This window comes from Nomascus leucogenys, chromosome 7b (assembly GCF_006542625.1).
Source record: "Nomascus leucogenys isolate Asia chromosome 7b, Asia_NLE_v1, whole genome shotgun sequence".
Taxonomy (NCBI): Eukaryota; Metazoa; Chordata; class Mammalia; order Primates; family Hylobatidae; genus Nomascus; species Nomascus leucogenys.
The window spans coordinates 11,566,825-11,586,958 of NC_044387.1; the positions used below are offsets into that span (position 1 = coordinate 11,566,825).

Genomic DNA, 20,134 nt, shown 5'->3' on the forward strand with positions numbered 1-20,134 from the left:
TGAGTTCTTGGGCAGAAGGCTTCCAAATAGGGATTGTGTGGGGTGTAGGTGTGTTTATGGGGGTTACATGTGTGTACCGCCCTCGAGCCCCTTCCACCCATTCCCAGCACTATGTTTCTCTGGGAAATCTGCAGATAAACAGCAGCTTCGAGGATCTCTTGGCGTCTTCTCTAAATTCCATTGGTTGTCTTTGCTTTTCTCTGACTTTGCTGCCCATTCTAGAAGCTTCTGCCCAGTGGGCACTGGTTCCCCTGACCCTGCCTATTTGGCAGTGAGGAGGGTTTGGGAGAAGGGAATGGCTGGGGGCTGTGGAATTTGGAGAGAGGGCTTCTGCTATTGGGCTTTGGTTGGAGGATATGGACCCACAGTGTCCTCCCTCCCCCACAGTGCCCCCTCCAGCCCTGAGAAAGCTGCAGTGTGGAACACGTTCCTGGTACAGACTCCAGGGCCAGATCACCTGGGTGCAAATTCCAGCTCTGTCACTTGAGGGTTCTGTGACCTCAGGCAAGGTGCTTAACTTTCTCAGCCTCAGTTTCCTGTCCAAAATGGAGATTTGAAAGCCTGTGGGTGCCGGGCGTGGTGGCTCACGCCTGTAATCCCAGCACTTTGGGAAGCTGAGGCGGGCAGATCACGAGGTCAGGAGATCAAGATCATCCTGGCTAACAAGGTGAAACCCCATCTCTACTAAAAATACAAAAAATTAGCCGGGCATGGTGGCAGGCGCCTATAGTCCCAGCTACTTGGGAGGCTGAGGCAGGAGAATCGCTTGAACCCGGGAGGCTGAGGTTGCAGTGAACCACTACACTATAGCCTGGGCAACAGAGCAAGACTCCGTCTCAAAAAATAAATAAAATTAAAAAGCCTGTGTGACTTGTTTATTTTGAGGTTTATCTTACATTCAAGATATGTAAGAGGTCACAGATCTCACTTAAACAGACACAAATCGTAAGCGGACAGCTCGATGAAAATTTATGGATGGATACCCCTGTGAAAGGGCCAGCCAGATCAGGAACTGGAACACTTCCAGCACCCCCGGAAGGCTCCCTGGTGCCCCCAAAGACAGTAGCCTTCCAAAGGCAATGGCTATTCTGGCTCCTGTCACCATAGTCAGTTTTGCCTGTGTTTGGACTTCGTACAAATGGACACAGACAGCTGTGCACCCTTGCGTCTGGTGATTTTTCACTCAGTGTCACGTCTGTGGCATCCTGGCTTGTTGTGTGTACCCACGGAGGATTGCCGTTTTCATTGCCGTGTGGTGTTCCGTTGCGGGGACGAGCCTTAATTCATTTACCCGTTCTTCTGTGGATGGATCTGTGGGTTGTTTCTGATTGACAAATAAGGCTGCTGTAAACATTCTTGGGATATCTGTTGGCGGCTGTCAGCCCTCATTTCTCCCTGGATCGAGCCACAGGAGTGGGTTGCAAGAGGGGCATATATTTAGTGTCGGAAGGTACAGCCAAACATTTCCCCACAGTAGCTGAGAGGGTTTACAAGCCCGCCCGCGTGTAAACCTCGCCAAACTCAGTATGGTCATTTAAAAAACATTCCGTTTCGGTGGGCGTGTAGTGCACTCACTGTGGTTTTAATTTGTATTGCTCCGATGATTCATGATGTTGAGCACCTTTTCTTATGTTTATTGGCCATTTTGTAAATCTTTACCTGTAGGAGGTGGAATGAACTCAGAGGTCGGTGCTCCTCACAGAGTGAAGAATGTGGGGTGCTGGGGCGGGGGGGCATCTCCCCAGGACAGTCTTGGGCACATCATCCCCGTGGAACTCTGGAGACAGGGATAGAAGCAACCAACCCAAGGTGGGAGCACTTATGTGCTTCCACAGCCCTTGTTTCACTCCAGGGGAAGCTGAGGCTCAGAGAGGCTGAGGGACCTGCCCACAGCCACACAGGCTGAGTCAAGACCACGCCGGGATTTCTCACTGAAGTGGGCTAGGGGTGGCGGACCTCCATCTGCTGAGGATTTTGGCTGGGGCCCAGAAGGCGTGTGGGCAGGCAGGACCTCAGCAAAACTCCCAGCTGGGCTTCTGGAAGCAGCAGCCTGACAGGAGGGACTTTTGAAGGGAGGAGCAAGGGGCCTGGGGCCAGAGGGGTCTTTAGACATGGTCTGGGGTCTCGGACCCGGGAGGTACACGGCCAACCCCATCCCTGCTCCCTTTTCCTCACCCTCCTCCCCGTTCATCTTCTTTCCTTCAGCTCCAAAGTGGCATTAGGAGACCAGGAGGATCAAAACCACCCTGTCCTTTGCCCACCACTCACCTGCTCCCAGCCTGGGTGGGAGGAGGCAGAGCCACCTGCTGGGCCTGTCCCTGGAGAGGAAGGCGGGGTGGCAGCATGGGGTTTCTCTGAGAAGGCTTCCTGACCCCAAACTTCCACCTTGGCAAGACCTGGTGACCTGGCCATCCCAGAACGGCCTCTGCCTCACCGCCAGCTGGGAGTACCGCCACCTGCGGAACCATGGGGCCCTATTTGCCTTTGGGGCCACAGCACCTGGAACTTGGCAAGAGGCAGCAGGGGTGAGCTCACCCTCTGCACCAGGCCCGTCAAGGGCCTTACAATTGAATCCCAAAGAACTATGGGACTATTACTATCTCTGTTTTACAGATGAGGAAACTGAGGCTCAGAAAGGTTAAGAAGCTTGTCCAGCTCACTCAGCTGGCATTTCCATGACGCACTATGCTCTCCTGCCTCTCAATAACAGCGAAGAATAATAGTAATGGTGACAACCACGTACTGCCTCTCATGGTTGACCACACTTCATATCTGTTCTTTCATTTTATCATTATTTATATCCCCAAATGTAGGTACTATTATTACACCCATTTTCCAGATAAGGTAACTGAGGGCCAGAGAAGTTAAGCAGCTTGTCCAAGGCCATGGATCCAGTAAGCAAGGAGCTGAAAATGACGCTGGCCTGTCTAACGTGAGAGTTCGTGTCTGCAACCACGACGCCATGTTGCTGCGGCACACATGGATGGATGGATGGATGGATGGATGGATGGATGGATGGATGCTGGATGGATGGATGAGTGCTCTGCAGCCCTACCAGAGAAGCTCTCAGGGCCCTCTTCTCTCTGTATAGAGCATCTCAGTTCAGGCATCAGGGAAGCTGCCATCTGGAGGGTGAGCAGGCAATGGGCAGAGGAGGGGTGGGGGTGGGAAGAATGTTCTTGGAGAAGGAACAGCATGTGTGGAGGCCTTAGGGTGAGAAGGAGTTTGGGGCAGTTGAGCAGCAGAGGACTTTCAGTGGGCGTGCCCTATGTCCTGTCGGGGTGAGGGCTGAAGCCAGGAGGACAGGGACTTTATTGGCAGGGAGAGGGGGCTGTGGAAGGATTTTAAGCAGGAGAGCAACGTGGCTGGATTTGCCTCTGGCGGCTGTGTGGAGGGTGGGAGTGGAAGCTGTGGCACAGTCCAGCGGACAGTAGCCAGGACTAGGGAGAAGCCTAGGAGCTGAGTGAAGCTCTGGGCGAGATGCAGGGTTAGATTCAACCATTAGAGACACCACTTTATGAAGCTCTGGGTAAGATGCAGGGTTAGATTCAACCATTAGTGATGCCACTTTAGGATTGTTTTCTTGTTTTTAAAAGAAAATCATTGTCAAGTGTTTCAGATGGGCAAAAAGGCATAAATACTACTACCCAGGTCCCTGCCCAGGCTCAAGAACCAAACAAACATTTCCAATTAGCTGATCCCCATCCAGAGCCTCCCCAATGCCAGCCACAACCACACACCCCTAAATGGCCACCACGGTCCCGAATCAGTGTTGATCCCTCCCACGCATTTCTCATGCATTTAGCACCTAGTCATGTGCCTTTTAACCACATAACACATCGAGTTGAATGTTTTACAACTTTGTATCAGTGATATCCAGCTGCTCTGTAACTTGGCTTTTCTCCCAATATAATTATTCAACAAAAAGGTTTCGGGCTGGAGATGGAGAAGGGTGAAGCCCTTCAAGAACTCTTTAAAGAATGTTAGTCACTGCCAGGTGTGGTGGCTCACGCCTGTAATCTCAGCACTTTGGAAGGCCAAGACAGGCAGATTACCTGAGGTCAGGAGTTCGAGACCAGCCTGGCAAACATGGCGAAATCCTGTCTCTACTAAAAATACAAAAATTAGCTGGGCATGGTGGCAGGCACCTATAATCCCTGCTATTCTGGAGGCTGAGGCAGGAGAATCACTTGAACCGGGGGGGTGGAGGTTGCAGTGAGCCGAGATCACACCATTTCACTCCAGCCTGGGCAAAAGAAACTCCATCGCAAAAAAATGAATAAATAAATAAATAAATAAATAAATAAATAAATAAATAAATTGTTAGTCACGACATTGATAGTAGACACGCCTGTGATGCTTCTTATGCCTACTGCACGCTAAGAGCTTTCTATCTATGAACTCAGTCAATCCCCACCACAATGCTATGATATTTACTATTTTACCCTTTGGGGCCAATGGGGAAACTGAGGCACGACACCCTGACATAACAAGGCACTCGACTGTGGAGCCCAGGTGTGAGCCCCAGCAGGACTCAGAACTCAGGGGATGGTTGGATGAGGGAGGTGAGGGGCCATGGTCCACACTGCTCCCCCTGAAGGCTGCTCACTTTCCACCTGGTCCTGCTGCCCTTGCGATCTTCCCCTGGAGAGGGAGGTGGGGTGGCAGAATGGGGTTTCTCTGAGAAAGCTTCCTGACCCCAAACTCCCACCGTGGCAAAACCTGGTGGTCTGGCCATCCCAGAACAGCCTCTACCTCACCGCCAGCTGAGAGTACCACTACCTGGGTGATCCTGGGCAGGGGCAGCTGTGCAGAGGGTGGGACCCTGACCCTCAACAGACCCAGACCAGCAGTGTAGGCCTGAGGAATGAGCACAGTCTGTGGGCCGTGCAGAGGATGGGACCCTGGCCCTGGAGTCCTGCACCTGCCTTCTGCTCCCTGCAGCAAGAGAATAGACCCCGGGTGGGACTAAGGTAGTGGGGCTTCCCTGAATCCTCCCAGCCTCAGCCACCCCACGCTGGCAGGACCCTCCTATCAGTCTCCCTTTGTGAAGCTGCCCTGCGCCATAGTCTCACACAACCTTCTGGACCTTCTAGACTTCCCGTGGCCATTAGTACCTCACCTGCTTGCCTTCGAGTTAAGCAGGGCAACCAGAACTGTGCCCACTTGGCAGATCAACCAACAGACCCAGACCGTCAGAGTGAGCCTGAGGAATGAGCACAGATTTCAGGATCAGGAAGGCCAGGCTGGAGTGCTGGTTCTGCTGTGACCTTAGGCAGGCACTGAGCCTCAGTTCCCTCATCTCTAGGTGGGCCTCCCTATTTCCCCAGGCTGCTGAGAGCGGCCTAGAACTGTTTGCACAGAGCTTCCCTAGTGCGGGGCCTGGCATGCAGCAAGTGCTCGATGGAGACAGCTGCTGCCGTTAGCATTCTGATTGAGTGCTAATGAGCCCAGCACATTATGGCTGAGCTGGGCCTAGAACAAGGGGCTCTGGCTCTAGGCCCAGCACACTTAGGCCAAACCCCACCCCGGACTCCCAGCGGGACAGGCCATGGGTTCCTAGCCTCCACCTTCCTGCCCCAGCCGGAGCTGAGTGGGGGTGCTGGCGTCATCATTACCCCCATCATCTTAGGTGAGGGGCCCAGTTGGCATCAGGCCGGGAGCCCACGCGGCACAGCCTGCGCCCACAGCAGATGGGAAGTGGGGGTGCGGGAGTCGTGTTCTTCTGATTCAGACACTGGGACGGGAGGGACTCACACACGATCCGGCGAGCCCACCTCCTCCGTGGCCTTCCTGGCCGCTGCAGAGCCGGTGGCTCTGACAAAAGAACAGCTTGAGCGCGCACCCCCTCAGCCCGCACGTTTTCTCCTCCAAACAGCGTCTGTTTAAATAGCCTCGACTCCCTGTTCTTGCTGGCAGGCCTTCCTCCCTCTGTTCTTCCTGGCAAGTCTTCCTCCCTCTCTCCCTTTGCTGGAGAGAGGAGATGCTGGCTCCAGGGGTATCAGCTTGGCCCAGCCCCATTGCTTATAGACAATTCAAAACGACTCCTGCCTCGGTTTCCCATCTGTGAAATGGGGATACGAAGAGTGCCAGCCTCAGCGAGCGGCTGCAAGGATTCATGAGTAAACACATGCCAGGTGCCTATGATGGGCCTGGTGCACAGCCTCACTCCCGCATGCCCCTCTGGCCTGAAGCTTGGCACAGAGCAGGTGGGGAACTGAGGACAGAATAGCGCCTGAGACCAGGGACACCCTGCCCCAGCCCTTCCAGCCCTGAGATGAAATGCACCCCTTGAGCTGATTGCCTCAGTCCAAGGCTTCCTGGAAGTCCAGCCATCTCAAATGCAGTGGGTGGCTGAACCTGTCACCCTGTGGGCCATCCAGTGTCACTTGAAGGCTCTGGAGGTAATGAGCGACCCATCAGCTAATGTAGTCAAGCCCCACAGTTGGCATTATGCTTTTATAGTCCATGAGGGCCTGTCACTTGTCCTCCCATCCTTCCATCTGTCCTGGGAATGGACAAGAGGAAGCCTGTTTCACTCCACACACACTTTTTTTTGAGTCTCGCTCTGTTGCTCAGGCTGGAGTGCAGTGGTATGATCATGACTCACCGCAGCCTCAACCTCCCGGGCTTAAGCAATCCTCCTGCCTCAGCCACCCAAGTAGCTGGGGCTACAGGCATGCACCACCATGCCTGGCTAATCTTTGTATTTCTTGTAGAGATGGGGTTTCGCCATGTTGCCCAGGCTGATCTCGAACTCCAGGGCTCAAGCACCCGTCTTGGCCTCCCAAAGTGCTGGGATTACACACATGAGCCACCATGCCCAGCCTGTTCCCATTTTAGAGGAAGGGAAACCAAGGCTTTGTGGTTAGTCTGCACCAGAGCCAGGGTTTGTAGGCACCTTGGCAGAAGGAGCCCTCGGGAAAGCAAAGATGAATGTAAGCAGGGAGTGCACTGTAAGGCTCCTACGCCCATCCCATGCCTGCCTTCACCTGGCCTCCACCTCAGCCTCGTGGGCCAAGTAGGCATCTGCGTGGATGGGCGGCCGTGACCTCTTACACAAGAGGTGGTGGGGGGGTGCATAATGGTGGCCAGAGTCCCCCTTCTCCCTCTGCTTTCATGGGTCCCTTTCCAGAGCCAGCCTGGATGACCTCAGTGACTTGTGTCTGTTATCCCATCTTACAGCCTGGAATGGAGAGGTTGATCCTCAGCCCCTCCCCACTGCCAGCAGAAGAGAGGGGTTGCTGAGTGTGAGTGGCATCAGACCCCCAGCCCTGTGAAGCAACCTCACCTTTCCCATGGGAGTCAAGGGACAGGTGGGACAGAGAGGGAATAGGGCTTCTGGAGAAGCTGCCTGGCAGATGCCAAGAGAGGCTGCATGGCAAGTGATGCAGAGGGGGCGGGTGAGCCAGACTGCTAGGCTCAGATCCCAGCTCTGCTCCTGCTCCTGGTGTGATCTTGGTTAACTCACCCCAGTTTTCCTGCCCCTGAAATGGGGACACTGGCATGTTAAGTGGATTCAGAGAGGGAATGTTTGCATGGTGTCTGCTAAGGCTTAGCCGGCAGCAAGAGAGTCCCATTCAGTCTTCCCACCTACCCCATGCACCCAAAACCATGCCCCCGGCACCCACTGTGGGCCAGGCTCTGGGCACTTCCCTTACACACCATCATTTAATGCTGACCAGCCCTGGAAGCTGAGCATTCCAAGTCCCCGTCTTATAGAAGGGGAAAAATGATCCCAGAGTGTTAGCCCACCTGCCCCTGCTCTCACCAGGCAGTGGCAGAGCTGAAGGCTGGTTCCTGCAACTCCTCAAAATGAGGTCACATTGCTGTCCACACTGGCAGCTCCCAAGTCTTGGGCACTGAGCATGGCAGTGGTCCTTTGCCCCCAACACTCTGACACAGGGGACGCACTTCTCCCCTTGTCCCATGGCTAGAAAACAGGCTCAGAGAAGTTAAGGAGGAGTGCACAGCTCAGAAGGAACATGTGGCCCTCAGTCACAGCAGCCGCCAGCAGTGTCCAGTGTCACCCAGCAAATGACTGACAAGGCCATTGGCTGGGCCAGTGAGGCTGGGCAAGGGATTCTACACTTGTCCCAAGCTGCAAGGCCATCCCCTCGAAGCTTAGGAAACCGAGGAAAGGTGGGGTTCTTGGTTTTCTGTTTTACCTCCAGCCACAACTTCAGCATCTGGGGCAGTGCCTAGCACAATGGGGGTGCCCTCTGAATGTTTGCTCAGTGACTGAATCACAGAATGCAATGAGTTCGTGTCTGGGGCCTAAGCCTGGGAGCAAGGAACTGACTGAGCAAAAGCTTCCCAGGCCCCTGGGGAGTTCGCAAGCATCAGGCCTGGTAGCGGGGACCATGGAGGAGGGGGAAACCAGGAGGATGGCGGAGGATGGTGAAGGTTTAATTTAGCTCCTAGCAGCTCATTTAATTATTAATCTCCTACCGACATTTCTGTGACATGTCTGCCACAGACTGTCCCCTCGAAGAGTCTGGACCTGCGGCCTCACCTGCCTTCCTCCACCCCAGAGGGGCCTTCTTCCAGCAGGAGAGGGGGAAGGAAACCCTCCCAGCTCCTGCCCCAGTTCTGCTGCCCTTGGGGTCTTAAGATAAGACAGGCATGTGGTGGGGAACGCTAACACTTAGACCTCATCCTGGGCTGGATGGGGGATGTCAGAGCCTACCCCGGAACACTCTGCCCTAAACAGCAATTGCAATGAGCAGGCTCTGTTTATTGATATTTAATCCTTAGTCCTCCCCACAACTCTCCAAATAGGTGCAGCTCTCTTTTGAGTAAACAAGTTCAGAGAAGTCAAAATGTTTTCTCAGAGTCACATAGCAGATTGGTTACCGAGCTGGTTTTGAACCCTGAGCTGTCTGACTCCAAAGTATGTGATTTTAACCACCTGTCACCCTGGTATGGTCAAGCCACCGGGGTCCTGCTCCAGAAGTCCCTGTTTCACGCCCTGGGTGGGCCCAGTGGCCATACAGAGCCTTTTGCCAAGGACCATTCTAGAGAAGCTTGCTGAGTGAAGCAATGAAGACTAAGACGGTTCGCCCCTTTACCAGCCCATCAGTGTCTAGCCTTGCTGCTACGAAGGACTAGGGCGGGGCACTCAGCCCCGACTGCACCCTGAAACCACCTGGGGGACCTTCACAGCACTCATGGTCAGGCCCCACACCTCCGTGGGCTGAGCTGTCCTTGAGGGCCGCGGCCAGCTCTGCCTGCTGCTCACCGTCATGTGCCAGCACCAGGAATAGAGCCTGCCAGGGACCCAGGATGCATCTGTTGCCTGCTGTTGACATTGTCATTCCCATTTTGCATATTGGGGAAGCTGAGGCTCCCCTGGGGTCACTGAGCAGGGGCGGTAGGCATCTGAGTGTTCCAAGCCTTTCCTTCCTCCCCTCAGTTGATTTCTGTTTCTCTGCCCTGTGAACAGCAGGAGCTTCCAGCCCGTGTGAACCTCTCAGCTGCCCCAGCCCCAGTCTCCGCTGTGCCCACCGGCCTGCACTCCAAGATGGACCAGCTGGAGGGGCAGCTGCTGGCCCAGGTGCTGGCACTGGAGAAGGAGCGTGCGGCCCTCAGCCACAGCAGCCGCCGGCAGAGGCAGGAAGTGGAAAAGGAGTTGGACGTCCTGCAGGGTCGTGTGGCTGAGCTGGAGCACGGTGGGTCCTGGGTCCTGCAGAGGGCATTGGAGAGGTCCTCCAGGTGACAGAGCCACTCAAAAAATGTATCCATGCTCCCCAGAGGCTAACATGGACAGACAGGAGGGTGGGGAGGAGGCTATGGAACACACAGTGGAGAGAATCATTGGGGGATATTATTATCATTATCAACATTATTAACGGGTCTCATTTTCTGGCACTTACTGTGTCCTGGGAGTGGGCTAAGTACTTGATACATCAGCTGATTTAATCTTCACAGTTTTCACAGATGAGAAAACCGAAGGTCAGAGAAGTCAAGTGACATGCTCAAGGTCACACAGACAAAAGTGGTAGGTCTAGACCTCAGACAAGGTCTGACTCCACAGCTATACATTTAGCCACCCACAAAATAGCATTTTCAATTAATTGGTCAGGATTTTGTTTAACACCTGTGCCTGGCACTGCCAAGGGGTCAGAGGAACATAATGGGCAGGGTACAGGTATGAGCATAAGGAGACCTGGCTCCTGGTTGCATATCTGTCTCTGGCTTGCTCTGTGACCTCAGAAGGTCACTTCCTTCCCCAGGCCTCAGTTTTCCTCATCTGAGAAATGGGGATTTAGGACTCATGAGCTCTCAAGGACCTTTCAGCTTTGAAATCTTGTGAAGACCACCCTTAAGAGGCTTACAGACAAGTTGGGGAGAACAGGGGAGATGATGAGCAGTTAGCGGGGACCAACTTACATGAGGAACAGGGCTTCAGGAGAAGAAAATCCAGGGCCAGGCATGGTGGTTCATGCCTGTTATCCCAACACTTTGGGAGGTTGAGGTGGGCGGATCACCTGAGATCAGGAGTTCAAGGCCAGCCTGGCCATCATGGCAAAACCCCCTTTCTACTAAAAATGCAAAAATTAGCTGGGTGTGGTGGTGCATGCCTGTAATCCCAGCTACTCAGGAGGCTGAGACAGGAGAATTGCTTGAGCCTGGGAGGTGGAGGTCACAGTGAGCTGAGATTGTACCACTGCACTCCAGCCTGGGCAACAGAGGGAAACTGTCTCAAAAAAACAAAAAAAAAAGAAAAAGAAAAGAAAGAAAACCCAAGCTGCTTCCTGGAGGAGGCAGGCCTCAAGCTACTTCTTGAAAACAGAGGTGGGGAGCAAATTTCAGAATGGAGGGGCCATTGCAGGGGCACAGCTGCAGGGGAGGGACAGGTCTGGTGCCTCAGGGCCAGCATCCTGGCTGGAGCACAGGGACAGAAGCAACCTCCAGCCCTCCTCAGCCCTGCCTCTGGCCCGTCTACCCCCAGGTCTCCCAAGGGGTCAGGAACAAGTTTAATTTGTTGAAGGTCACGTGGCTGGGAAGTGGGGGAGGCGAGATTTGGTCTCAGGACATCTGAGGTCCAGACCCCCTGCACCTTAGTCATGCCTCTCAACACAGAGGTAGAGCAGCGAGGGCCCTGAAGGCACTGGGCATGCAGCAGGTGCCTGGGAGCTGTTAGCCTTCTTTCTGAAGTGTGCCCTGTCCACCCCACCCTTTTCGGTGTCCACCGACCTCCACCATGTCTGCCTTGCCCACCCTCAGGGTCCTCAGCCTACAGTCCCCCAGACGCCTTCAAGATCAGCATCCCCATCCGTAACAACTACATGTACGCCCGCGTGCGGAAGGCGCTGCCCGAGCTCTACGCATTCACTGCCTGCATGTGGCTGCGGTCCAGGTCCAGCGGCACCGGCCAGGGCACCCCCTTCTCCTACTCGGTGCCGGGGCAGGCCAACGAGATTGTACTGCTAGAGGCGGGCCATGAACCCATGGAGCTGCTGATCAACGACAAGGTGGGCAGGGCTGGCGGGGAGGGCTGGCTGGGGGACAGCCACCCTTCCAGAAGTGCCCACTCCACACTGGGCTTTTTCATTCTCCTGCTCATTCTCCTGCTCTGCATATTCAGCACACACTAAATACCTACTGTGTGCCAGGCTGGGCTCTGGGAATATAAAGACAAGCCAGACATGGGGCTGCCGGAAGAGAGGCTGTGTCTAATAGAGGCTCTAAGTGTTGTTCCATTTTACAGAGGAGGCAAGTGAAGCTCTTAGAGATCCAGTGACTTCCCCAGTGACCCAGCTATGGGACAGGGCTGAGGTGTCTGCCCCAGGGCCTGCTCATCTTCCTGGACTTAAAGAGAAGAGAGGTGGCCAGGTGCAGTGGCTCATGCCTTAATCCCGCTGAGGCGGGCGGATCACGAGGTCAGGAGATTGAGACCATCCTGGCTAACACGGTGAAACCCCGTCTCTACTAAAAATACAAAAAAATTAGCCGGGCATGGTGGCGGGTGCCTGTAGTCCCAGCTACTCAGGACGCTGAGGCAGGAGAATGGCCAGAACCCAGGAGGCATAGCTTGCAGTGAGCCAAGATCGCGCCACTGCACACCAGTCTGGGCGACAGAGCAAGACTCAGTCTCAAAAAAAAAAAAAAAAAAGAGAGGGAGAGAGAGAGAAGGGAGGTGCACAGACCTACCTGGGGATGGAGAGAGGAAGGGAGTGCTCGTGGCCTCCTCGTTCCTTCTACTTCCCTGGAGCCATCCCCTCGGGCCCTCCCCACTATGGAGAGTAGAAAGGTGTTGTTCTCAGGCTCTGGGACCCAAATGCTGGTTTGAGTCTTGGTTCTGCATCTTCACCACTGTGTGACCTCAGACTAGTCATCTACCTGCCCTGTGCCTCAGTTTCCTTATCTCTAAAGCAGGAATGATAAGAACTCTTGCCTGTTACGGTTATAGTGAGAAGTGGCTTAAATGCATGTAGGGGGCTTTGAGCAGAGCCTAGCGTTTAGCAGACATCAATAACTGTGAGCTATTTTTATTATACTGGTCACTGTGCTAATAGGCAGTTTACTCACATTATTACCCTTGACCTTCCCAACAGCACTGGGAAGTAGGTACCCTCATTATCCCCATTTTGCAGATGGAGAAACTGAGGCTCAGAGAGGGAAAATAATGCACCCTGGCCACACAGCTGCTGGGGTGTGATGTGATTCAGGGTCTTGGGCTCCAGAAACCACCTCTTAACCCCTCCCCTATTCTGCCCTTGGGCCACCCATCTTCCTCATGCCCAGACCTCCCTCCCTGATGCCCCTCCTTCAGCCTGGCTGGAAGGCAGGACAAGGACAAGGCAGGGAGAATGATGTGGCAGGAGCACGGTGATGGAGGGGAGAGGAAGGGGAGCATCTCATCACTGTCATCCACTCCTAAAGCTCTTCCCCCGCCTGGCACTTTGTTTTGGGCCTTGCAGGCATGGTGGTCTATTGAGAACCCCCTGGAAATGCAGATACCACATATTGTACCCACCTGTGACCAGCTCACAACACATAAAGCCACTAGGAGTGATTGACACCCATCAGAACCCAGCTTAGCAGAAGGTGCATTTCATGGCATTCTGTAGGGGGGGGAGGAGGAGGAGGAGGGAGGAGATGAGTCCAGGGACCAGTGACTTTCCCTTGTGGCCCAATAAACCCTACGACCACCGGGGTGGCTGGACTACATCTAGATCCTGCTGCCTTGTGCCCTTCATCACCCCCTGGCTGCTGTCCTTGGCCTGGCCCAAGTTCAGCACTCAGTTCGCATTAGAAGGAATTCAGCACCCTGGACAGGGCATCGGGCAGCCCTTTTCTGGGGGCGCTCTAGAGTCCTTTTGAGAGCCAACCTCACAGACTGCTCACTGTTCCCTTTTTATTCCAGCCTCTAAGCCTTTACTCCTACTGTGCCCACCACTTGGTTTGCCTTGCAATGGAATGGTGGATCCATTGTCCTTCCAGACGGGTTTCGACGTGGCTTCTGTTCCCATATCCCCTCTACCTCTGGGCCCCGCAGCCTCTGTACCTCCCATATGCCCTCCGTTATTTTGTCTTATAGCATTGCCCCGAAGTCCTTCCCTTCCTGCAGACTCAGCTCATTTAAGGCGAGGACCAGCTCCACATCCCCAGCGTCCACAACAAGGCCAGGCACCACGTCCGCCTCAGAGAGTGTTACATTAAATTGTGATCTCAGGCCAGGCGAGGTGGCTCATGCCTGTAATCCCAGCACTCTGAGAGGCCGAGGCAGATGGACCACCTGAGGTCAGGAGTTCAAGACCAGGCTGGCCAATATGGTGAAATCCTGTTTCTACTAAAAATACAAAAAAAAAAATTAGCTGGGCATGGTGGTGCATGCCTGTAATCCCAGGTACTTGGGAGGCTGAGGGAGAATTGCTTGAACCAGGAGATGGAGTTTGCAGTGAGCTGAGGTCACACCACTGCACTCCATCCTGGGCAACAGAGTGAAATTCCATCTCAAAAAAACAATGTGATCTCAGAAAACTCATCAGACGAAGGAGCCCTTTGGGAGCACCAAATCCACAGACAGCAAGCACCTTTCATCTTACAGGCCAGCTCTAACCCATCAGCAGTGGCTTCCCAGAGCACTGTGCTGAGGGATCTGAGCTAAATCAAGGCTCATGATTGATTGGCTATGTCTGCCCTGGGTGGAGGAAGAGGCAGCAGCTGTAGATTTGCCATCCCTTGTCTGACCTCACTTTACAGATAAAGAAACTGAGGCCCAGGGAGGAAGGAACAACCTCCCCAGATCACACAGGGGTTGGTGGCAGAGCCAGGGCCAGATGCTGGAGCCTGGCCTCTGAGTCCAAGGCTCATTCTATCCCTGCCAGTACTTCTTTGAGCCCCAGCTGTGTACTGAGTGCTGTGTGAGGTGTTCAGGGGAAGATGGGATTATGAGACATCCCTCTCTCCCCAAGTGACCTTAATAAGCCTGTTGGAGAGTGAGTGAACTACCTTGTGACAACTGAAAACCAAAACCAGAGAGTCCCTTGTGATCTGGTTTGGTCTTTGAGGAAAGAGGAGAGAGGAGTCAGGGAAAGACACTGGGCAGGAGGATGGAGAGGGTCAGTTCTGTGGTCGGGCCCTGGAAGGATGGACATGGGTCTCCCCAGCCCCACCCCACTGCCTCAGCCATGGGCCTTGGGCCTTGGGGCACCTCTGACCTGGGGTTGGGGGACCTGTGTCCAGGTGGCCCAGCTGCCTCTGAGCCTGAAGGACAATGGCTGGCACCACATCTGCATCGCCTGGACCACAAGGGATGGCCTATGGTCTGCCTATCAGGACGGGGAGCTACAGGGCTCCGGTGAGAACCTGGCTGCCTGGCACCCCATCAAGCCTCATGGGATCCTTATCTTGGGCCAGGAGCAGGTAAGGCTCAGGCTGGTATTGGGGCTGGACCTCCTCATTGTGCAGATGGGCAGACTGCGGGCCAGAGAGATCAGAGACCTGCCCAAGGAACTAGAATCTTGAAGGTGGGGCTAGAGCCTTGGGGGCAGGGCTTCAGTGGGGATGAAGGTGGGGCTTCCTCGGGGACAAGAGCCTGACTGAGCCAGCCTGCCTGTTTTTTCTGCTCCCTCACTCCATGCCTCTCCTTTCTCTGCTGCTGTCTTGGCCCAGGATACCCTGGGCGGCCGGTTTGACGCCACCCAGGCCTTTGTCGGTGACATTGCCCAGTTTAACCTGTGGGACCACGCCCTGACACCAGCCCAGGTCCTGGGCATTGCCAACTGCACTGCGCCACTGCTGGGCAACGTCCTTCCATGGGAAGACAAGTTGGTGGAGACCTTTGGGGGCGCAACAAAGACTGCCTTCGATGTCTGCAAGGGGAGGGCCAAGGCATGAGGGGCCACCTCATCCAGGGCCCCTCCCTTGCCTGCCACTTTGGGGACTTGAGGTGGGTCATATTCCCTCCTCAGCCTGCCCACGCACTGGCCTTCCCTCCTGCCCCACTCCTGGCTGTGCCTCCCATTTCCCCTCACCTGTACCCACAATTCCAGAATGCCCCGCCCTGCGAGTGTGTCCCCTGTCCCCACCCATCTCAAGTGAACAGTGGGAACCTGCCCGCCTGGCACTGCACTGGAGTTGTCTCTTACCCCACCCCTCCCTGCCCATCAATTGCATCTGATTTCACTAATTTTGACAGCACCCCCAGTAGGGTAGGGTTGCGTATGAGGGGGACCCCACTATCTCAGTGGTGGGGGTGGCCACCCGCCCCCTTGTCCCCCATGCAACAGGCCCAGTGGCTTCCCCTTCAGGGCCACAACAGGCTGTAGAAGAGGATGACGAGGACATCAGAGGTTAGACTTACCCTCCTCCCTCTTTCCACCAGCTGCCAGTCAAGGGCAGTGGGATCTCGATGGAGCCTCCCCCACCCCGCCCATGCCTCCCTCTTCCTCCTCTTTCCTCCTCTCTTTGTGTGTAGTGGTTTGAATGTTGGTTCCATGCCTGGCCCAGCCCCACCTCAGTCTCCAGGACATTCCTTTCCCAGCTCCAGCCTGGAGGGAAGGGGCAAAGACCCCAGGAGGCCAAAAGGCTGCAGTCACCCCTTGTGCTCACCCATAGTGATAGCCACTGGTATAGTCATCCCTCTCCCTCCATGCCAAGGACAGGACCTGGGCCACTTCAGCCTGGGCTGGGAGCAGCCCTAAGGTAGAGGCCTCATGGCCCAGGAGACCCCGCCTCTGGCAGAGCCACATTACCTACGCTGTGCATGGTCCTGGGGCAGGAAGGAAGAAGCTGAGAGGGTGGGGAGAAGCATGAAGCAGTGGGCAGAGCACTGGGTGAGAAGGAGGAGACCGTGGTTCCTAGCCAGCCCTGCTAATGTGCTGTGTGGCCTTCTATAAGTCCCTGCCCTCTCTGGGCCTGGCCTTCCTCATTGGTGAGCTGAGGCCCTCGCTTTGGTCATTTGCTCTCCAGATTGGGTGTGAGCTTCTCTATGATTCCAGGTGGATATGTGGGGAAAGCCCTGGTGACCCTGGGCTTAGCAGGGGTAGATCCCAGGACTCGGCAGTTGATGGGATGAAGCCAGTCATGGGTTAGGGTCAGCAGAGACTCAGAGTCCAGGGCAAGGTTCAAGGCAGACTAACCTCGTGCATGGACTAACCCTCTGGATCACCCCGGCCTGGCACCCTTGCCTGTCTGAGAGTGTCTCAAAGGGCTGATGGCTTCCTGGTCCCCTTGAGTCGTCACCAGCTTCCCCAAGAGAGTGTCAGAATCTTAAGAGCTGAGAGGCTGGGCACGGTGGCTCACGCCTGTAATCCCAACACTTTGGGAGGCTGAGACAGGCAGATCACTTGAGGTCAGGAGTTCGAGGTCAGCCTGGCCAACATGGTGAAACCCCATCTTCACTAAAAATACAAAACTTAGCCAGTTAGGTGGTGCACGCCTGTAGTCCTAGCTACTCCGGAGGCTGAGGCAGAAGAATCTCTTGAACTGAGGAGGTGGAGGTTGCAGCGAGTGGAGATCACACCATTGCACTCCAGCCTGGGCAACAGAGCAAGACTCTGTCTCAAAAAAATAATAATAATCTTAAAGATGAGAAAAGCCACCCCATCTGGCACCACATCTGCATCTTGTTTGTGAGAAATGGGGAAGAGTTCAGGGAGGACACGTGACCTGCACCGGATCACAGAACACGATGGGGCAGAGCCAGGACTAGAGCTCAGGGCATCTGACTCCCTCTTCAGTGTTCTTCCCCTTCCATGTTGCCTGCCCCTGAAGGCCTTTGAGTTCAGTCTACACCTAAGCAGGTAGACATCCGAGAGGTCACATGCTTTCCAACATGACACCTGAACATCTCCCTTTATGCAACACCCAAACATCTTGGCATCCCCACCCCAGGAAGTGCGGGGAGGAGGTTATGATCTCTGGGTGCTTCGGCAGAACGGAGAGCTGAGGCATCCCTCCCCTGCTAGTCACCTACCAGGTGTCTGAGCAGCTGCATGCTCCCTGGCTCAAGTGGGCACTGTACCTTTTGCCTGCCTTTTTGTTCCCTATCTCCACTCTCTGAGGCCCCTTAGCCTGAGATATGATGCAAGAGCTGCAGGCCGGGGGGCTCAGTCTCATGGAAGCTCCTCCAAGACGCATTGCCTCCAGCGCCCAGATCCTTCTTTCCATTTCGAGAACATAAATAGATTGCCCAGCCCCTCCAGTACAATCCCACTGGAAGAAAAGGTGATGGCGGGCTTCAGCCAGACCTGCTGAGACCTAGGTTGCCACGGTAACAGCCAATGACATCAACCCAAGTGCTGGGTCAAGTGTCTCATCATAATGGCACTGTTGCTGGGGTGACGGCAGAATTCAGAACTTCAATTTCAGTGAAGCCAAGCTTGATGTGTTTCTGTTATTGTTTTGAAGAAGGTAGCTCTTGTGGAGGACTTGGGAGAAGGATGGGGTCTTAGGAAGGAGGTGACAGCACTTGCATGGTCACTTGAGCCCACCCCCACGCACAACCCCAAGTCCTTTATGCTTTGTCACAGTGAAGATGAGACCTCTGACGTCCAAGCCTTGTTCCCGTGCCGCATCACCCACTCAGCCTTCCAAAGGGAACAGGAACAAATTTCCCCAGCACCACTGTTTGGGTCCCACTTTTCCTATCTTCTGCTGCCCCTGAGCACATCCAAGGAGACAGGGAAAGAGGAGTCAGACATGGCCCAGTCACATCCTGAGCTGCTCCTGGCTGATAACCACTATGGAGCCCGTGTTTGTCGTGCCATCCAGCGCTGCACTGAGTGTGGCACAGGCACCGTCCTGTTGATCTTCACAACACAGTTCTAAGTTAGGACGTTCTTGGCTCCGTTAGACAGGTGAGGAAACTGGGGCACAGAGAGGTGCTGTCATCTGCCTGGTGTCAATCAGCTAGCAAGTGGAGCCCAGATTTCAAACCAAAGGGGGCTATGTCCAGGGGCTGAGTTCCCACTCACCTGTGTAGAGTGCCATTTGGGCACCATTGCTCCAGATGTGTTCCGACCCCTTTCCCCAGCCCACAGGGCTTGAAGTGAAGGAACAGAGGCAGGGGGTGGGCCAGCCCCAGAGCCAGGGTCCCCTTGGTGAAGCCATGCCAGGGGGCTCAGCTGCTTCAGGGAATGTGTCCCTCCCACCATGGGCCAGAGCTTCAGCCCTTCTCTAGCTCAGCTAGAGTTCACAGGAGAGCTGAAAAAGAAAAGGAAGCTGAGCATCTCCCAAGAGTCCTGGGCAGGGAAGGGGAGGGAAATTGCTGCTCCTCCATCTCTTGCTTGGGGCCAAGCCCTGCACCAGGTGCTTCCCAGCTGTTATCTGCCAGATCTTCCCATCTTGTGGCACGTGGTGCCCCCACCAACATCCCAAGGGGACCGATCCCCTTGCCACCACTTTGCATCACCTGGGACCACAGATTTGGGCAGGAAGGGCTCTGAGAGGAGGCCAAAGTCCTCGTTTTACAGATGAGGAAGCTGAAGCCCGGGGAGGGGAGCAACCCTCCAGGCCACCCAGCTGGACACGGGAGACTTGAGCCCAGCCTTCTGACTGCGTTCAGCCCTCTCTAGGACACAGCAGCCTCTCCCCAGCACTGAGTCCCCCCTCTGTGTGTCCCAGCACCCTTGGCCTGAGTAAACTTGGAAAGGGCCTCCCTCCCAGAGAAGGGATTACTCTCTTCACCCCTTTATTCCAGCTGCCTGCCACCCCAGACCCCCACCTCCCACCCTGACCCCCGACCCCTGGGTGGGGAAGGGGCTCACATGGGCCCAGGCTGAGTGTGAGTGAGCATGTCAAGTTGTCTGACACTGTGACATTAGTGCACCCTACTGACAACCCCTCCCCAGCCTTGCCCCTTTCTCCTCTCCCTGTTTTGTACATAAATTGACATGAGCTGCAACATGTGTGCGTGTGCGTGCGTGCGTGTGTGTATGTGTGTGTGATCTGTGTCATGGTTTTGTTACCTTTTTGTTTTTGTAAACTTGAATGTTCAAAATAAACATGCTGTTTACTCTGAGGCTCTTCTTTGCAGGGATGGGGCTGCCCTGGGTGGTGCTGTGCAGGAAGGAGGGGGCTGCTTTGGACAGGGCCACAGGGAAGGACAGAGGAGACGCCTGATCCTGGACTGCCCCAGGGCCACACACGCCCCTAAATATGCCCCCCAGCTGACAAGTTCTCCCTGTTCCAGGCTTAGACACACCCCATTTCCCAGGATTTATGCAGGAAGGATGTAAAGAACCCAAGTCCCACATGGAACGTGTCCCAGTTCTGATAACTGGGCTTCGGCCTCATTCCCAATACCCCGTCCACATCTCGTGCTCTAGTTCTGGGATCCGGGTCCCTGACTTGTTTCCTGGGACCTAGTCTGTCCCAGTCACTTGCCTGGACCCCCAGAGTGTTTCATCTCTTGGAGTCCTAGGGAGGGGTGCCGGGGTGAGGGACCCTGGTTGTTGTATTTCAGCCGCTCCCTTCCCCACACTACCCAGACTCCTCTGATATGTTTGGCCTCTAGACTGGACTCTAAGACCAGCATCAGGGTTGGCTACCCCACCCCACCCCTGCAGCACCTGCCCCATCCTTAAGAGGGTCTTGATTAGTCCCCAGCCCTCCCTGCACACATCTTAGAGGCACAAAGGCTTCATCCTCCTACTCTCTCAATACTGCCACCGTTCTTGGT

General features: G+C 54.9%; 1 protein-coding gene across 1 annotated transcript in view; it reads left to right on the forward strand.

Annotated features, from left to right (window-relative positions):
- Positions 1-19,474, forward strand: part of NPTXR (neuronal pentraxin receptor) — a 45,805-nt gene extending 26,331 nt beyond the window's left edge. Inside the window, exons 6-9 of the mRNA XM_030815155.1 lie at positions 9,446-9,671; positions 11,230-11,477; positions 14,695-14,874; positions 15,124-19,474. Coding sequence (XP_030671015.1) covers positions 9,446-9,671; positions 11,230-11,477; positions 14,695-14,874; positions 15,124-15,348 — 879 coding nt within the window. The 3' untranslated portion in view covers positions 15,349-19,474. The remainder of the gene's footprint in view (positions 1-9,445; positions 9,672-11,229; positions 11,478-14,694; positions 14,875-15,123) is intronic.
- Positions 19,475-20,134: the final 660 nt, after the last annotated feature.